Raw genomic sequence first — 18564 nt, forward strand, 5'->3', positions numbered from 1 at the left:
TTGGTTTTTGAAAACAGCTATAAAGCCTTGATTCCACTGGTAAATAGTTTACAACCATTAAACCTGCCCCGTCCCATATGGATGTCTATTGTTTGCGCTGACTCAGGTGCTGTAACATGAGCCTGCTAAGTGTATGTGTGTTTGTGCCGGAGAGTATTGACTAAACAGTGACTTCACCATTAAGATGAGCCATTCTGCCCCCTCAGCAGCTTAGCTCTGGAAGATCAGTCCTTTTCAACGGTGCTTAGTTTTAGTACACAAACAAGAATTCAACGATGAAAAGAGCTCACAGTGGAGCTATAGACATGCAAACAGAGAGTAAACCTTTTATAACAATAGGACGAAATTACTGTTTAACATATTTATTAGAATAGGGGGATAAGTAGGAACATACCCATATGCCGTATGTCTTACAAAAATATATACTATTTTCCCATGATAAGGCAAAGGGACATTAAAACACAATATTGAAAACACCAAAGCTAAGGATCAAAGGTAATTATTGTTTAATAAGGTCTTTAAGTGCTCATTGCAAACTCTACTTGCTGATGAAAATAATAATCTGAATAATAAGTGTAAATCTAAGCACTACATGGACATTGTTGTTTGCATTGTTCCATATACATATATGATGTCTAATAACACAAATTAAGTAGGTGATCACACCTCATAAAGTAAAAGTAACTCATCATACACCAGAGAGTGGAAGCGATAAAAAGAACCTGCGTCACAGACTATTGCTTATCCAAGAAACCTGATTTCCGAGCATCATAAGTGCTTCCTGCAATTTGAGGCATTTCCCATCACACTCAGTCATACTGTCTCCCCTTTTTATTGTTGGACAGCTTCCAACAACAGGCTGCACTGTGTGGAAATTAGCCACAGGAGATGGTATCGCTTCACATTTCTTTGGTCCGCACAGTCGGAGGAAATGTGCGTGAACATGAACCTTACATATTTACCCAGTGACTTCCCTGTCTGGCTGCTGCTGACCATTCCTGTTGCCAACACACACACACACACGCACGCACGCACGCACGCACACACGCACACACACACACACACACACACACACACACACACACACACACACACACACACACACACACGCACACACGCAGGCACACACGCACGCACACAGTGTGTGACTTCCTGCTACCTGTTTACAGCAAGAAAAGGGACATTTTTTTCTAGGTCAGTAAATGTGTCTTTGTCCTGTACTAATTCATTTAGTGTATTCTTTTTTTCTCCAAATATGTTTACATGTGCTTCTCTGTGCTGCATGTTTAACTGCATGTATGGTGTGGGTGTGGTGGTGACTCATAAAATATTCACCTGTTCTCCTACATAATGCAGTAATGTTCCTGCACACAGAACTCTTTGCCTACAAAAAAGCCTAGTTATAAACTCCTGACTGTCAGCCTTCTCTCCTTTTAAATTAACTCTGAATGTTGATGCAAACTTTGAACTTCCACTCATGACAGGTGTTGTGTCATTTAATCTAGGAATTCTCACACCTCAATAGCAGCTGCACACCCTAAGAAAATGAGAAATGATGAACTCGTGCTTTCTCAGTTCCTACAAATTTACATTTTTAACTTTTTATATCAAATATCCCCAGTTTTTAGACCAGGCTTTTTCTCAAATGTAGCCCATAAATACAGAACTGAAACAAAACATGGAACTGAAATTTCACAAAATAGGGAAACAAGAGTTTGCTGCATGCATTCAGTCTGTCCGCAAAGTATTTTTCAATGATACAGTCAAGCTAACATTGGTCAATATAGCTTTTATTTCAGCAAATCATACATACACTGTAAAAAATGCATCTGTATCATAACCTTTACACTATCTGGGCTGTGATGACAGTGTTTGATTGGTTGGGAGTGGCTACAGTGTCTGAGGTCATCAAAATGATTTGCATGTCATCATTAAACTCATGAAACAGCACACTTTAAGACGGAAATGTTTTCCTGTTCCTATAAGTGAATTGAAATTCCAAGTTAAAAGGAATGAAGGGAGCAAAACAAAAATCAAAAATCTATTGGACACAGTAAGATGGCACTTTTCAGATCTTAACATGGAATTTCAACAATGGATTGATTCAAAAATGAAGCCCAAAGGCAGATTAATAATTGAAAATCAACATAGGAGCTCAGCTATTCACAGCTCTGCATAAACAGTCACAGAATACGCAAATCTGGGATCAGTTTTCAGCCCAGACAGATGAACAATATAAGTTGTCAGAGCAGATAAATTACAAATCAAGCTTTTGAAACAAAGTGAAAGCAAAACAATGAAAGGTGATCATTTTTTTTTCATATAAAGCTTTCTAAATCAAAGCTTCCTCTAGCCAGTACTAATATATAAAACATTTTCAAATCCGGCAGAATCTAAGTGTGTTTTTATGTCTTATCTGCTAAGTATATCTGTGCTTCTCTACATTCTATCAATCATGTAACAAATGAAAAGATCTGAAATATGGCCTATGTAACACTATTGTAAGAGAGACCCAAACACAAGCCATACCAAAACCCAAGTAGTATCCGAGCTTGACAGTAAAGCCACTCTTATGCAGTTTAATGGCGAGCTTAATTCAGTCCAGTAAGCATGCCTCTCCCACAATCACCACCATCTGTCCTTACCGGAAAAAGGCACACCTTACCCTTTATCCCCCGCCAGACATTTTCTAGAGGTCTGCATGGCTCCGTGTTTTTAATACCACGCTCAAATCACGTTAAGACTCACAACTGAACATTTCAAACATAATGTTTTCTTCTTCTGAGCTGTGATGAGGTTGATTTCAAGCTCAAAGACATATTAAAGGTCAACAACATGTTTCTTTTTTTAAATCACACAGACTTGTAGCTCAAGCAGTTTATAACTATGCAAGTGCAGTTTCATCTGTACACGCTTGAGGTATTTTTTTCCCCCTCAAGCACCATTATGTTTTGAGTTCCGTAAAGGTTTAGCCTCTGGATCTACAGACTGAAACAACATCACGCAGTATTAGACATGCTACGACAAATCTGTTTCATCTTCTGTATTCATCCAACAATGGATTAGAAAAATAGATATTAATAATATTTCCCCCATTACACCACCGGCCAAGCAGTAATCTGTCTTTCCTCTTTGCTGAGCCGTTGAGATGATTTGACTTGATTTGTGTCTCTGTGAAAACAGCTAGCATGTCGGTTCTGATTGTTATCATCCAACTCACACTGTTTTTTTTTGTAGCCTTAATTCTCCTAATGAAGCATGTCTAACGCTTATCTTGTTTTTCCACACAGTTACAGTCACAGTTACAAATCAAGATCAAAAGAAACCTAAAGAGTGCAATATTCTCTTATCTACATCATCAACATCCCACCTATACACAGGAACATTTGATAAGGAGCAATTGGGTGGGGGGCTGGGGGGGGGGGGGGCAGGATGAAGGAATAAAAAAGGGAAAATCTCTTTAACAATGCGGCTCAAGCATCAACACACTCAGGCATTAGAGTGCTGCACAAGGACAGGACACACTAGAAGACACAGACTGTCCAATGAAGGGAGAGGTCTTTGCACATGTGACCAAATCCAAAGGATTGGATTGGCTGTTGATAAAGTCCTTGTCATGTTCTCTGGTTTGCTGACACACAAGTGAACAAGTGTCATTAACCAATCATATTTTATACTTAGAGAAAAAGAGAAATGATAAACGTTTGCCAGGAATATTGTTTTTTTGTCTTTTCTTTTAACTTATGAACAAACAATACACAGAGAGTAGTCCATAGGCTGTTAGTACGATTAAGTATCTGCCTGGGGAGTCACCTAGAAACGTGCAGTTTGACCAAACAAACAGTTTTCTCTTTTATCTTTTTTGTTTTAGTTTTTTGAAATTACGACAGATATTCGTCGTTGTCATCGTCGTCATCCTCATCTTCGTCGTCCTCATTGTCCATCCCGGTCTGGTATTCGAGGACAAGGGAATCTTCATCATCATCGGTGAACAGTGAGTCTCCGCTGCCCAGGTCGCCAGAAGACTCCAAAATCACGCCTAGGAGTAGTGATTAGTTAGTAAAAAAAAAAGTTACTATGAGAAGATTCAAAACACTTTTATATCTGCACTTTGAAAATGAGCCAGTATATTTAGCTTAGCATAAAGCAGCCTCACATTAAGGACGAGGTTCACTTAGAATCCCAGGCCAAGAAATACATAAACACGGATGGTAGGTGGATTCTGTTCCATTCTTTACGCTAAGATAAACTCACTGGCTGCTGACAGTAGCTTCAGTATGAACAGACTGATATGAGAGTGATATCAATCTAACTCTCTGCAATCAAGCAAATAAATATAATCTGATCCAACAACAGTTTATGCAATAAATACACAGTGCTAAGTGGCAGATTTCAGAAGTTAGAAAATGGTGTTGACATAAAGTATTTCCTCCGTGATGCCTTCGCTGCTAATCCTACCGTCTGGCTTTGTTCTCTCACACAAGCCCAGAAATATGACACTGTACTTTCCTCAGAGTTTTGCTTACCGCAGTTTGCAGGGCCATGGATGCGTGAGCTGGCCACCTCGTTGCCATAGCGATCCACACACCAGCACTGGCCGCTGCTGCTGTGACACTGGTGGGATCTGTAGTAACCCTCCTCATCGCAGGATGGCAGGTACTGACCTACACATTCACACCACCAGTTAGGGTAACCCACAGTGTGTGTTGCTAGGGCTTCTGTGTGTGTTTCAGTGTGTGTGTCTTACCAAGCAGTTTCTTCCCAGCTTGCTTTTTGTTGATGCTGGACAGCTCTGCTTTACAAGGGGAATCTGAAAAAGAGAGACACAGGACGCTGGTTACAAACTGCAGAAGTCTGCTTTTCCAGGAACGCATCTGTTTGAGTGAACGTTTTCTCCCTTTGAGATACTCTGCTTTTGTCCTTAAGTTTGTTTTCCTGCTGCCTAAGCTTTTACAAGTGCAGTCTAGTGATTCATCTATGAATACATTTTATGACCAAAAACCATCATCCTCGTCTTATCCAATTGCATTCTAACACAATATATTAGAATGTTTGTGTTCCGAATATATTAAATTGCTTCAAGGGGAAAGTAAGCCGTTCTGATTGAATGGAAGATCTCTGTAATATTTATATCCGTTGAAGAAAAGCTTTGTCTCATTAAAACTTGGGTCCTTGTCTTTCGTTTGTTTTGGCCTTCACTTCTTTTGGTTATCAAAACAATGTAACTGAGTTACTGTTGCAATGGTAAACAAGAAGTATGAAAGGGCAATAGACATGAGACAATGAGACAGGCAAAACGGCCAAACGATTTAAAATATTTCATTTGGAGTTCAAACTAAATCCTTTATTGCACAGACAGTGTGTCTGCAAAATTGCGATCATTATAGTAGGTGTAGGAGCCAATTAACACTGTGGGTATAAAGGTACAGTAGGAACCTATGTTTGTGGTTAGAGGTTCCGCTGGAAGGCCATACAGCTTTTGACCACACACGGAACACACACGGAGAACACACACATATAGAGCACACACACAAACAAGAGATTACAAACATTTGCAAAAGTTATTGTGTGAACCGTAATATTGTGTATTGTGAATGAAAAAATGAAGCAAGTTGAATGGACACCAGTGAACAGGAAATAAATGGACTGTATTTAACTGGAAACTTTGTATCAAACTTTTATTCACCTAGCAAACTTTGTGTGCGTCAATTACGCCAACATAGCGGATCCTCAGAGGCTTAAAGCATTGGCTTAGCCTCTACAGTAGGTCTTAGACAAACCTGAAAATCAGTCAATTGTAATGGATGTTTACAATGGAGAGATACACATTGGTTAAGTGGGTAATACTTTTTATTTGTTTTTTCTTTTGTCTTTGTCATTTTCTAAATAGGGTTTGGCTTACTTGGGGTTTTATTTAAGGCCTGTATCGTTGTCTGCTCATGTTACCTGTATTTTCTTATCCAAAAAAGAAAGTAGGACCAAATATTTGGATAAAATGAGAACTTCACTTTCCATGTTTACATCACAAGAAACAGAAGCTGAATCTGTATTTGCATGTTTCTCCAGGTTTGAATTGATTTAACTTTTAAATTGTATTTGCATGTGAGTGCTTGGAGCTGCCGTACCTGTGAACCTCTGGAAGCACGTGCACCACTCAGAGCTGGTTATAACTTTGTTGGCATGTGTATCGCAGGATTTGAAGAAAGCGTCAGAGCACGGCTCATTCCTGTCCAGGTAGAGGCTCTTAATCTCCGATTGGTCCAGCTGGACGTCAAAGTTTGTGTCCAGTCGGGAGAACATCCAGCCCAGAGGGTCCTTACAAATAGGGGAAGCCCCGACCTCAAACTCTGCGGGGGAAATGTTACAAAATAAGAGAGTGTAGATGCAGCCAGGTATCTCATGGATTATCGGATTTTCTCTCATTTCTCTCTGTTTGTGAGTGCCACTTCACTTACTGTTCTTCTCTGGCTTCTGGATCTTGACTCTCTTAGGCATGCCATTCTCATGCAGCACTCTGAACCAATCTCTCAGGCGACTCACCACCTCCTTCAGGTCCGACTCACTGCACACTGAGAAACAATAACACTCATGATTAACAATGATTAATTGATGTTTTTTGTACCTATAAGTCATGGTCAAATACAGTACATAATAAACTTGTAGGGATGCAATATCACTTTATCAGGACAGAAGGGCTTCAGCGTGTCTGGAAGGGGCTTTAACGTTGGCTTGGACACCAGTAAAGACTTTTTAATTGAGAAGAATTTCCTGTTTCTTCTGCAGAGTGTCCTATCTTGCAGTATGCAGTCGTGTGTGCAGAAATGTGTACCTTTCTTCTCTGCAGAGCTCTGTTCAGGCTGAGCTGGGCAAGGACACATGCCAGGACACTTCACAGCGATCTTCTTTCCTGTGATGCATGCCTGGTAGTCTAACTTACACTGAGCCGGAGCAAAAGAGACAAGGACAGATGGGACCAGACAGAAGAGGAAGTAAAATTAGGATGTGTGTCTCTTCAAGAGGAAATGAAAAAACAAGTGCTCAGATGTCTCTATTATGGGAAAGAATTAGGGTGTTGGGGTACCTTTGTGGAGTAGGAGTGGCCGTCGGTTCCACAAACAGGAGAGGGGTGAACCACAGGGCAGGGTGTGCACTTTGACCCCGGACTCTGGAACAAGCTGGCATCTTTGAAACTAGAGAGGAGATTCAAAGGATTTGATTTACACACACACACACACTTAAAATCTGACTATGCAAATGAAAATATTTCAAACAATGCAGTTGACCTGCTCTCCATCACAATGTACTGTTTATCTTTCTTTTATTCAAAACCATTTTAGTCTAAGCATTCTGCATCCACAGTGGATTTTCTTGTTCTTACATCAATTTCAGAAACGAGAATTAGGATGTATTTGTGATTATTTTGTGATTTGCTGGCAATGTTTAGTGGTAATTGTGTTGCTGGTAAGAATGGAAAATGAGGTCAGTATGACATTACTGTCCTCTGCCCAGTCTGCAGTGTCCCAGACAGACAGACAGACAGACAGACAGACAGACAGACAGACAGACAGACAGACAGACGCACGCACGCACGCACGCACGCACGCACGCACGCACGCACGCCCACACACACACACACACACACACACACACACACACACACACACACACACACACACACACACACACACACACACACACACACACACACACACACACACACACACACACACACACACACACACACACACACACACACACACACACACACACACACACACACACACAGGCCCATTCATATCACTTGGCAGGACTTTGTGTCCGTTGTAAGGTAGTGCCAGGACTGGGGTAATTGGACTTAACAGTATTGTCGCACAACAGTCACAAGAGAGCCAGGCAACCAGTGGACCAGCTGGAAAAAAAGAAAGCCACCCCTCTGGTGCTGTTACTTATCATGCTGCATGAATAATTGAGCAAAAAAAAAAAAAATGAGGGAGGGAGTGATCCAACATTTTAATTTTGATTTGATCCTAATCCACTGGTATTTGTGTTTCATTTTTGGCGCGGATACAACTCACGTCTGTATTAAAAAGAAAGTGTGTGTGTTGGTGTGTGAGTTAGTGTGAGTTACTGTAAGCATGGTCTTACCTAACTCTCCTCTGGCTGACACAAGTGGCAGTCTTATAATCCTCAGCCACACACACCTTGTGGCGACTGCATTTTATCTTAAGACATGGGTCTTTGGCTGGATCAAGGCCTATAAAGAAAAACAAACAGAGATACAGGTTCATAAGTCCTTTCAGTGTGTAATGTTTATATGTTTGCAACCAAACCACAGTGTCTTTATTAAAACAGATTCCGAGAGAGACTAAGCCCATAAGCAAATCATAGATCAATAGTTCATTACTAAACCATGTTCTTCCTTTTTTACAGGTCCACAATGTGTGCATGGGTGTACGAGATCTATGTGTGTGTTTTAATGGTTGTTGTTGGCACTGTGTCATCACATACTGGCAATTTCTCTATCACGAAGAACTGAAGCTATAATGCCATTAAGTATCCTTACAGCTAAAAACAGATGGAACTGGTAAGAGAGCCACTTCTGACCTTACTCTGCACTGAGTCTCATGGGTGCTCTTGCAGCAATCCTCTAACTGATCTGGTATCAGATCTCACAGCTAAGGGCCATATTTGGCTGAAGAGCTGATTTTAGATCTGTGTCTCAGGCTCTGTTGGTAAAGACAAACTAGCGGTTTCTAACCGCTTGTCAGCCTTCAGCCTTCAGCCTTACACCTATGGTGCAGGATCTAAATCCCTCGGCTGATCTTAGAACAGTTTCTGAATAACCTCTGGTCTAAAGAACCCCTCTGTAATCCCTGAGCAGCTTTGGCAGATTATCCTGCCTCCATCCTCCAACGCAGCTCCTAATGCTATTGTCTCCATGATGTGTGTGTGTCGATGTGTGTGTGAGATAAAGTAATAAGTGAGATTGAATGTGTGAATGTCCTGGTTTGCCTGAATGTGTGTATGAGTGTGTTCGTTTTTGTTTTGCTGTAAAATTATATGATAAAAGACAAGGAAAATTGTTAGCTATACTGTATCAACTGGTTGTTTTGGAGAAGGGAATGAGATGTTACCCATCCTTTCCTTACTGCTACTATTAATTGTGACACTATGTCTGCAGAGCCACTGTTTATCACAAGTCATATTGGTAACAAGTCTCCAGCAACACAATGTTTTTGAAGGTATAAGTTAACCCGAAGAGACAACGGAGAAACTAAATGTTTTAGAAGGTCAGTCCAATGGACTAATTAAATCAGCCTGGGCTCTTTTTCAGCTGAGATGTTTGCAAACATTTTCAAGATCACTTTTTGTCATTTAGTCTCCATGTTACATCGGGTTACCTTGAGCAAACATTGTTTTCTTTTTGTTTTAATATGACATTTAATTTTTTCTTATAAACGGCCTTGACATAAACTGCCATTTAATGACTTTGAGCAATTCTGCTGCTTATGGTGGCATTTTACTAATGATAGGCATCACACTAACATAACAAATAAAAGTAGGCATAACTCAGTGGTATATGACATTTTAACCCTTATATATTCCTTTTTAACTTTATGTCGACATTCTCCAGAAAAACCTCCAGATACATATCCATATGCAGATACATTTTTTTAACAAAACTCTATAAATACATTTCAAAGGTTTGTTTGGCTGCGGAAGAGGTATGAATTATCTTTGTCCTTTTCAGTGTTTTCTGGTTTTATCACAAAGCCAACAGCACAAGCACTCGAGGCTCTTTTCCTCACACCCACCTTGATCGAAGGGCTTGGATGGAGTCCATGTTCCAGGCTCCTGAAACAGGGTAAAACAAAATCATAACAAATATAGTTCAGGTGACATCTAAAGTGAATAAAACATGACAAATACAAGATTTTTGAGCAATCATACAAACCTCCACTTCCTTTAGGAGAAAGCATTACAGAGAGAAAGAAAATAAGAAATACACCTTGATTATTATCATTATTATTATATATGTCTTAATGGTAAATGACATGATATTATGACAGCAGCTTTGTGCAAAGCAAGGGACCCGTGTGTGAGCCGATACGTGCACATAATTTCCTTAATATCAACTCATGCACATTTGTTATACCATATACACATACAATGAAGTCAGAACATCACATCAACAAAACTGGCAGAGCTGTTTAAAAATGTGAAAGGAATATTAAACTTGAATATTTTGGTTTTCAATTAACTGATTATGAAAAGCTTTGAGAAAGAACATAAATGTTTTGAGCTATTTAAAGATAAGGGAAGCAAGAACATTTCATAAAATGAAATTGGGGCAATCTAAATAATGATAAGCCAGTAAGATTAGCATTACATTACACAGCAGAAAAACATGAATATAGATTTAGCATTGTTGAATATGCATCGGATTGAGTCTTCAGTGACATCAAAGCAAACCTTTTGTCACATTTTGTAATCGATGAAGTTGTAAATGAGGCCACTGACATTGCAAATACACAATTGACCTTAAATATAAAAGTCCAATAATAAAGCAAATGTAATCAATAGTTTTTTTTTCTTCTCTATACTTAAAATACTGCATTGTCAAATTATAGAAAAATAATCATATTCAAATTGTTATTTCCCACATAAATTGCGTTTCCTTTCCCATAATGTTTTAAAAGTAAAGTGTTTTTTAAAACCTTGTTGGACACAGTGAAGTCAAACGGTTCAATCTGTTGCCAGTGGATGAGTTTCAACAGTCTAAATAAGGATTGCATGAAGGTGAATGATTTGCCTGCTTTTAATAGGACAAGCATGAGACACACCCAGGGGCTTCTGGTTCATGAGGCAAATGAAACGATGTTAAGAAATAGTGAGCCGTGTGCCTTTTTAAATCAGTCCTTAGATCTCATTCACTGGTTTACTCTCAATCTCCGGCATGTTCTGTGTGTGTGTGTGTGTGTGTGTGTGTGTGTGTGTGTGTGTGTGTGTGTGTGTGTGTGTGTGTGTGCGCGTGTGCGTGTGTGTGTGTGTGTGTGTGTGTGTGTGTGTGTGTGTGTGTGTGTGTGTGTGTGTGTGTGTGTGACTCATTAAATTCTATATGCCAGAACAAATAGGAAGGGAGGGAAAGAGGCGAGAAAAATAACATCTTATCAGCATAAATTCCACATTGTGGCCAAGATGAGACGTGTGTGTTATCCACACAGTAAAGCCCTCTATTGTACATTTGTACATTCAATGTTGTGCAAATCTTCAGCAGGACGTTTCCAATTCAATAACAGTAAAGAGTCAAATTCACACCTTGCTCCTCAACAGCAGTGAGAGATGAGTGATGCAATAGTAAAGTATAGACAGTGATCAATTATGATGCTGTAAGAAAGTGAGGAACAGTGAAAATTCCCCTTATTTCAGCTTTAAAAATGCAAAAAAAAAAAAAAGATTGACCTACTCCTGTATAAGACACTATTGGCCTGCACAACAATTGCATTTGTAATACCAGCTGCACTACAGTAGTTAAAGGGTCTGAGTGGAGTTGAGTGAATTGGTGTGTAATGTGTAATCTTTTTTTTTAAAGTTCCAGTAAAGTGTGATATACTCTACTACTTAATATTGGAGCGCATGCTTTGTTTCTGGTTTGACATATTAGTAACGCATCATGTATTTTTTTCAGGGCTGGGTGAAATGTGGTTGTTAACTTCCTGCAGGTTTTCAGTTCAGTTTTGTTAACAGGTACAATATGTTCTCTTGGACCGAGAGGCAGTTTCAGTAATGTGCAGTATGTTTCCTTTAATTTCACCCATAGAGGCAATGACAGAGTTACTGACCTTCATTATATATAATATTGACGCTGTCTTTTATTTTTAAGTATATCATTGCCATTAATTCTGCAGGATTTATAATCAATACAATTTATACATTGTTCTATCAATACGTGCTGCCACATTGGAAATGATGAATATTACACAGTAGGCTTAATCACATACAGCAGGCCTAGACTGGTTACTGTGGTCAGAAATGAGGCCTGAATATTAAGACATCTACAGTATGTGTCTGTATGTTGAGAGCATGTCTGGCCCAAACCCTTATACTTTGACACAGTTTGCCATAAGGTTAGTTATTTTTTGAAAAAGCAGAACACTCACTGAGTCAGAGAGTCTCTGTCTGTCTCACTTCCTTGCACTCTATAAGGTGAGGGTCAACTCTGGCTTTTTCTCAGCTCTAATTAAGTTATCCCTCTCGTCCGTCATTGCTGCCACATTCTGACCCTCTGTATCTCCACTATGGCCTCGCATCTGTATCACTTCTACCTCTCGACTTTCCACCTTATAAAATGGTCCCTGTTACGAAAGAGTTCAACAGTGGCCATTGGCTCTGTCTGTTTTTCTATTTAGAATTACGCAGAGTACATCTTAATATAAAGAAAACATGCATACAGAAAGATTAGCAAAGATAAAGCCTAATAGAAAGGTACTTTTGTTTCTGTTTCCCTCTGGCACTGCTGACCATTGAAACTGAATAATGAGAACATTGCATTATAAGAAGCCGGGCCCTCTGGACCAGTCAAGACAACAATAGTGCTTGCGGTCTGATTCCTTAATGGAATCAACTGACGCACGCAAGCGCACACACACACACGCAAATACACCTATGCACATACATATACATGCTTACTCAGAAAATAAACTTGACTGTAGTGCCAGAATGTGTCAGCACTACAAAGCATCAAATAACTGGATGCATGCACTCCACTGCACATGCAACCAGCCACCCACTTTCCAATAACCCACAGAAAACCTCAAATTCAACAATAGGTCTAATGGCCTCCTGAGTGTGTGCTAAAAATAGCAACTTTTCAATTTATCTTTCCATCTCTTTCCACCTGCTCTCTCTCCTTGCAGTTTCGACCGTTTTTTCCTCATGTGCACAAACACCCAGACACAATACTGTGTGTTTGTTATCTCTGTTGGCAAACATCCTAATGTGCTTGTGTGCAAACTAATACTGCTATCAAGATAAAGTGTTGCCAAACTTTATTTACATTTACATCAGATTTTCACAAATCCTCCCCATTAATTGTGTCCTAGTGGCTTCATTGGATCCTTGCTGCCTCCCGCTAACGTCCAACAGGAGAAATATGTGCATTTTTTCACTGTACTGGCTCTGCTTGTCTTGCTCAAGCTTGTCGCATGCATGCACGCACAAACACACATGAATACGCACTGAGGTGCTTTGAAGTGGAAAAGGCCTCAAGCTCTGTACCTTCCCTCCAAAACACAAACTACACAGGACATCCGTGCACAGTAAAACACACAAAGAGAGACGAGAGGAGAGGACAGAAGAAGAGAGGGCAGGAGAGGATGATGATGAAAAGGAGTATTCTGATCTAATTAAGCTGGTCCAAACAATTTCCTCCTAAACTGCAATTTAGCGTCATGCTCTTCATCACATGTCCTATATTTTGTTATTTCCTTCATTTCTTACATTATAAAACCTATCTTTCTCCTCAGCTTATCTCCTGACTCAGGCAGTGGCTGTAGGATGGCTAAAGTCCATAAAAGCTGAGCAGAAAGTCTAAAAATTCTGAGATGGCACCAGAGCTGCAAAAAAGGCCCCAGGCTCTCCAACCATCCTAACAGGACGTACAGTAAATCAGTGGCCAAGATCCTATCTAGTGCACTTAGCAGGAGACCTACTTATGACTCTCGGTGAAAGATGAAAGCTAAAGTACAAAGTACATGCCTAACATGTAAAATGTAAATCACAGTAGAGAAAAGTGTTGCCTAGAATACCAGTGCATGAGTTAAAAAGAATATAGCTGTGTTGGAGGGGTTCCTGCATTTCTGGGAGACAGAAACATCTGTTTGTAAAACCATTACTTAGTTTGTGTGTAAAATCGTTCCTTAATACTCGCAAACTTCAAACTTGTGATTAACGTCAGTTGCGTTACAACATTTAAATGCAATGACATTCTTATAATGTGTTGCTAAAGGTGACATTTGTAGCTCTGCTCAATCAAAGCCATTCAACATTGTAAACAGGAAGTAGCTGCAACATCACAAGCTGCAACAAAACTTCCAAAAATAGGTGTGCGTTTGTTTTAGTTATATACAGTGTGCATACATAGAACAATATGTTTCAGGATTAATCATTTCACAGTTCACAGTGAGAGGAAAATATCTGTTTAGTTTTAGATGAAATGTAAAAATAATGTAAAAAAATGCCCTGTTTTACATCTTTTCAGTCAACTGTCATGTCATGATGTGTAAATCATATTAAATAACATCTTTAAATCAGCACTTAGGGGTTTTATGTAGCAAGCTTATGTTAGCTTTGTCAATTGCTAATTAGCTATGCAGCAGTTGGGCTGAACCTGAGGGTTAGCATGGTTAAACACCAAACAGAAATATCTTTAAAAGGGTAGGTGTACAAGCTCCAGTTGTTAAAAAGTTGATATTGTAGATGCAATCAGGCAATCTACGTTTTTTCATACACTTTTTTTAGTAGGATATGTATCTCAGAAGTACATTTTGCACGTTCTACATATTCACCACCATCTCGAGCAAAGCACTGTTTAGTTTATATATGGGTATATGTTTGTACAGGGGCTATGATATTTTTAACACTGTGAACATCAGCTGCTTTCCACATGTTCACATGCAACACAAATACAAAGAGAAAAGCTTAGTAAGTTTCCCAAGATTATCTGTCACTGCTTCTTCAGTTATTCAGTTGAATGACTGTGTGTACAATAATTTCCTCTGTGAAAGAATGTAGAAACACACAGTCACACACATAGAACCTGGGACACAGCACTAAGACAGGAAATGACACCTCTATCTCTAATGCCTGAGCCTCAAGGTTAAAACACAGTTGTGAATTCACACACAGCCTTCAGTCCACTCTTCTCTCTGTCGTCTTTTCTTTCCACTCTCATTACCCTGTATACCTCCTTTTCAGGTATCTTTCTATCTGTAGTTATTGTTCTGTTCTAAATGAGTTAACTATCCACTCGTTGCCAGACACACACACACACACACACACACACAGACAGACAGACAGACAGACAGACAGACAGACAGACAGACAGACAGACAGACAGACAGACAGACAGACAGACAGACAGACAGACAGACAGACAGACACACACACACATACACACACACACACACACACACACACACACACACACACACACACACACACACACACACACACAGTATGCTTCTCAAAGAGTTAAACTCATCTAACAGTAAATAGCACAGCAAATGGCCAATCATGAAACCCTATTTGCATAATCCAAAATCCTTATCAGTAGTTGGACCTGTGGTGAGTGACATGGGACCACCTGAGCCCCTGGGTTCACACGCTTACAGTAATTGAGATGGGCATTGAAAAGTGCGGGTTAAAATACATGTTACATGTTCAAAACATGAACATGTAGACCTACTCCTATCATTTAAAGGCGGCTGTGGCTCAGTGGATAGAGTGCTGAACTTTGAATCAGGGGGTAGCAAGTTCGAGTCCCACTGCAGTCAGCATGTCGTTGTGTCCCTGGGCAAGACACTTCACCCCAAATTGCTCCTGTGGGGATTGTCCACAATACTGTATGTATGTGAGTCACTTTGAAGCGTCTAACAAATGACATGTAATGTAAATTGAAAACAAGTTTGCCCTTGCTTTCGTCTACCTCTCTGAAAACCCGGAAAGCTAGTTTGCAATGCGTTGACCATGTTATTTTTTTACCATAGCTCTTGAGCAAAAAGCCTGTTTATTATAATGTATGTTTGGGTGCATTAACAGTTTGTGCATACATGCTTAATTTTAAGCTTAAAGTGTTTTTGTGAGAATGAGTGCAAGTGCAAGCATGTACAAATCATGTCTGCTGGTGTCGACCCAGTAATCTGTGGTTAGAGGCAAGATATCTTTCTAACAAATACTCCACCTGAAAAGCTTAATTACGTTGTAATACTGGAAGGCACAATCAGACTTTTTTCCCTTGCATTTTACCGATTTCTGTGATTTGAGAGATTCATTTTCAAATAAAAGTAGTGATTTTCACAGTATTTTATCCATAATCTAAATCTGATGTATTATAGTGTATAAATGTGTCTCGCTACAGTAAAAATTATGTATCTTCACTAAAGGATTGATGCCCAGTGGATATAATGTACATGTGAACATCATGAATGCAGTTATTCTAAGCTGGCCAGGGGTGGTCCTAGTCAGTGGAGATCTAGGACTTTATTTGAAATATTTGAATTAGTCCAAGGACAGGCGTCTATAACTACTGCACATTAAACATGCTAAAAAAATATCATTATATCAAACCCAAAATAAAACACAGCTGGCCTTCTAAGGAAAAACCAACACACTATTTTAAAAACACTGTTAACAAACTCATTGTAGCCTGCAAAGAATTTACAATTCATTCCACTATAGTCAAATATTTTAGGTTTTGTATTTTATGGGAACATACATATAAATGCAATACAAATGTAATTAAAAAGCCACAAAAGCCCACACTTGAATAACAACATCGTATGGCAAGCATACAATGCTCCATCCAGTTTTGAACAATCACTCCAGTCGCTCTGTATTTTGAAATAAAATCTAAAAAATGAAAACTAATATCAACTGCCACTGAATGAACAACCTGGATAATGTTTAGTACTTGGACACACATGCGGGACTGTCTTATCTGGCGACACACGCTAGCATTTTGGAGAAGGGGGAGTGTCACTATTTTATCTCACTCTGTTTTTGCCACTAGCCTATCCCTTTGGCAGGTGTTAATCAGTGTCATCTAAAAAGCTCCTTGAGGCCTCATTGCTGTGGACTCCCTCGATCATACCTGCCCATAATTAGGCCCTTTTTTTCGGGGACTCTAAGGTGCCTCTCGGCCAGCTAGCTATGTGCACTTGTGTTTCACAGAGGCCTCGACTACCTCTGCAAAGCAAAGAGCTGCAATCGAGAAAAACACACTCACGGGCAACGATCATCCCAGTATCGCTAGTGTATTTACTGTCTCGGTGGCACGAGTCATGCACTTGTGACACACAACACAAACGGGCCCCGTGACGCGTCGCTTGGACACAACTAGAAAACGAGCAGCGCATGATCACAAACCAATGAGGGAGAAAAGGGGGGTGTGGGGGGGCTGTAAATTAGATAATGAGGAGGGAAACGGCGCTAATGATATAAGCCGGGAATATGACTTACATCTCTGAATTTATCCCATCTTCCGGCGAGCCACTTATCATCCAAAAAATTGCCGCTGTCGGAGCGAGCGGAGACGTGTTCGAAGGCGACGGCGCACACACACAGCAAGGCGACGCACAGCATCTGCGGAAACACAACAACAGCACGGAGAGAGGACATCCGATCAGGCTGGAGGACACCGCAATCGCGTTAAAAACAGAGGCAGTTTGATGTCCATCACACCAGCGATGAACGTCAACAGATAATAATATGATGCAGAGGTGTTCGTTCTCCTACCTTGTCGCATCAGCTGCTTTCCAGACTGTATGTGCTCGCTGCCGTTTTCTGTCACTAGTAATAACAGCTCTCTATCTCTCTCTCTCTCTCTCTCTCTCTCTCTCTCTCTCTCTCTCTCTCTCTCTCTCTCTCTCTCTCTCTGCATCGGCTGTGTGTGCGCAGCAGAAACGGGAACGCGCATGGCACCGTGCGAGGCCCCTTCGCTCTGTCCCTCTTTTCAGCTCTGCCTCTCCTCAGTGCGGAGGAAACGGTCATGATGGCTCACTGTGGGCCACCGCAAGAGTGTCTTCCACTGATTACGACCTATGAAAAAAACATTAGCCAATCTTATGATAAGGTTTAGAAGACACATATAGAAGGTTGTAGTGTTTCACTGATGGCATGAACAATAGACAAACTAACACAAAATGATACGGTATATAACTATTTATATCTTAACTATTATATAACTTAAAATACAATTAAAGGGTTGTTTCCTAAAATAATTAGCCTACTGTAGTGTTTATGCCCTTTACTTCTCCCATGTTTCTCCTCTGTGCCATCACATGGGAGCCGCTCCAGCTTGTTTTTACAGTAGTGATTCATGAGAGAGTTCTGCTCACATTCCTGGCAGAGGTTAGCTCAGGACTGTAAAATGATGCCACACGATGAGACAGTCTTCATAATAAATGCACCTAAATGGCTCACTCTGTAAGATTTGTGAAGATAGTCTACATATAGAACCACCCTTTAGGTATTGCAAAGCCCAATTTGCTTGCTCACAGTGGTTATGTGTTATTGAAGGTGTTTCAAGGAGGGAAATGTGTAGTTGCTGCTGTGGTGTTAGACCACAACAGGATGCCACAGCAACTGCTGACAACATGAGGATAGATAGACAGACAACAACAATTAACGGAAAAAAATAAAAAGTGTCAGGCCATCGAGAGGTATCAGATCCTCTTTAATATGTTTTGTTATTCTACAAGTTTCTGAACTCTACTTGAGGAATTAATAATTTCTTTCAAAAGTTATCTGGTGTTGGAGCGCTGTCCAACACGTCAGGTCAATATC

The 18564-nt window shown here is 40.1% G+C and overlaps 1 protein-coding gene across 1 annotated transcript; it reads right to left on the reverse strand.

Moving 5' to 3' along the window:
• Window positions 1-1769: 1769 nt before the first annotated feature.
• spock3 (SPARC (osteonectin), cwcv and kazal like domains proteoglycan 3) lies at window positions 1770-17659 on the reverse strand. The gene is made up of 11 exons (XM_079668149.1): window positions 17515-17659; window positions 17239-17361; window positions 9816-9855; window positions 8146-8254; window positions 7082-7190; window positions 6830-6938; window positions 6456-6569; window positions 6126-6347; window positions 4748-4810; window positions 4527-4664; window positions 1770-4039 (listed from the first exon to the last, which is right to left on the reverse strand). Exons 2-11 carry the CDS (start codon window positions 17359-17361, stop codon window positions 3882-3884), a joined length of 1185 nt encoding a protein of 394 aa, XP_079524275.1. The 5' UTR covers window positions 17515-17659; the 3' UTR covers window positions 1770-3881.
• Window positions 17660-18564: the final 905 nt, after the last annotated feature.

This window comes from Notothenia rossii (genome assembly GCF_949606895.1).
Source record: "Notothenia rossii genome assembly, chromosome: 1".
Taxonomy (NCBI): domain Eukaryota; kingdom Metazoa; phylum Chordata; class Actinopteri; order Perciformes; family Nototheniidae; genus Notothenia; species Notothenia rossii.

Bases quoted from the DNA above. Each gene is read 5' to 3' on its own strand.
- spock3 (XM_079668149.1), bottom strand. From the start codon at position 17,361: ATGCTGTGCGTCGCCTTGCTGTGTGTGTGCGCCGTCGCCTTCGAACAC. The intron at 6,570-6,829 runs GTACACATTTCT...ATTGTTTCTCAG, and splicing joins GAGCTCTGCAGAGAAGAAAG to TGTGCAGTGAGTCGGACCTG. The intron at 4,811-6,125 runs GTACGGCAGCTC...TCTCTTTTTCAG, and splicing joins GTGCTTCCAGAGGTTCACAG to ATTCCCCTTGTAAAGCAGAG.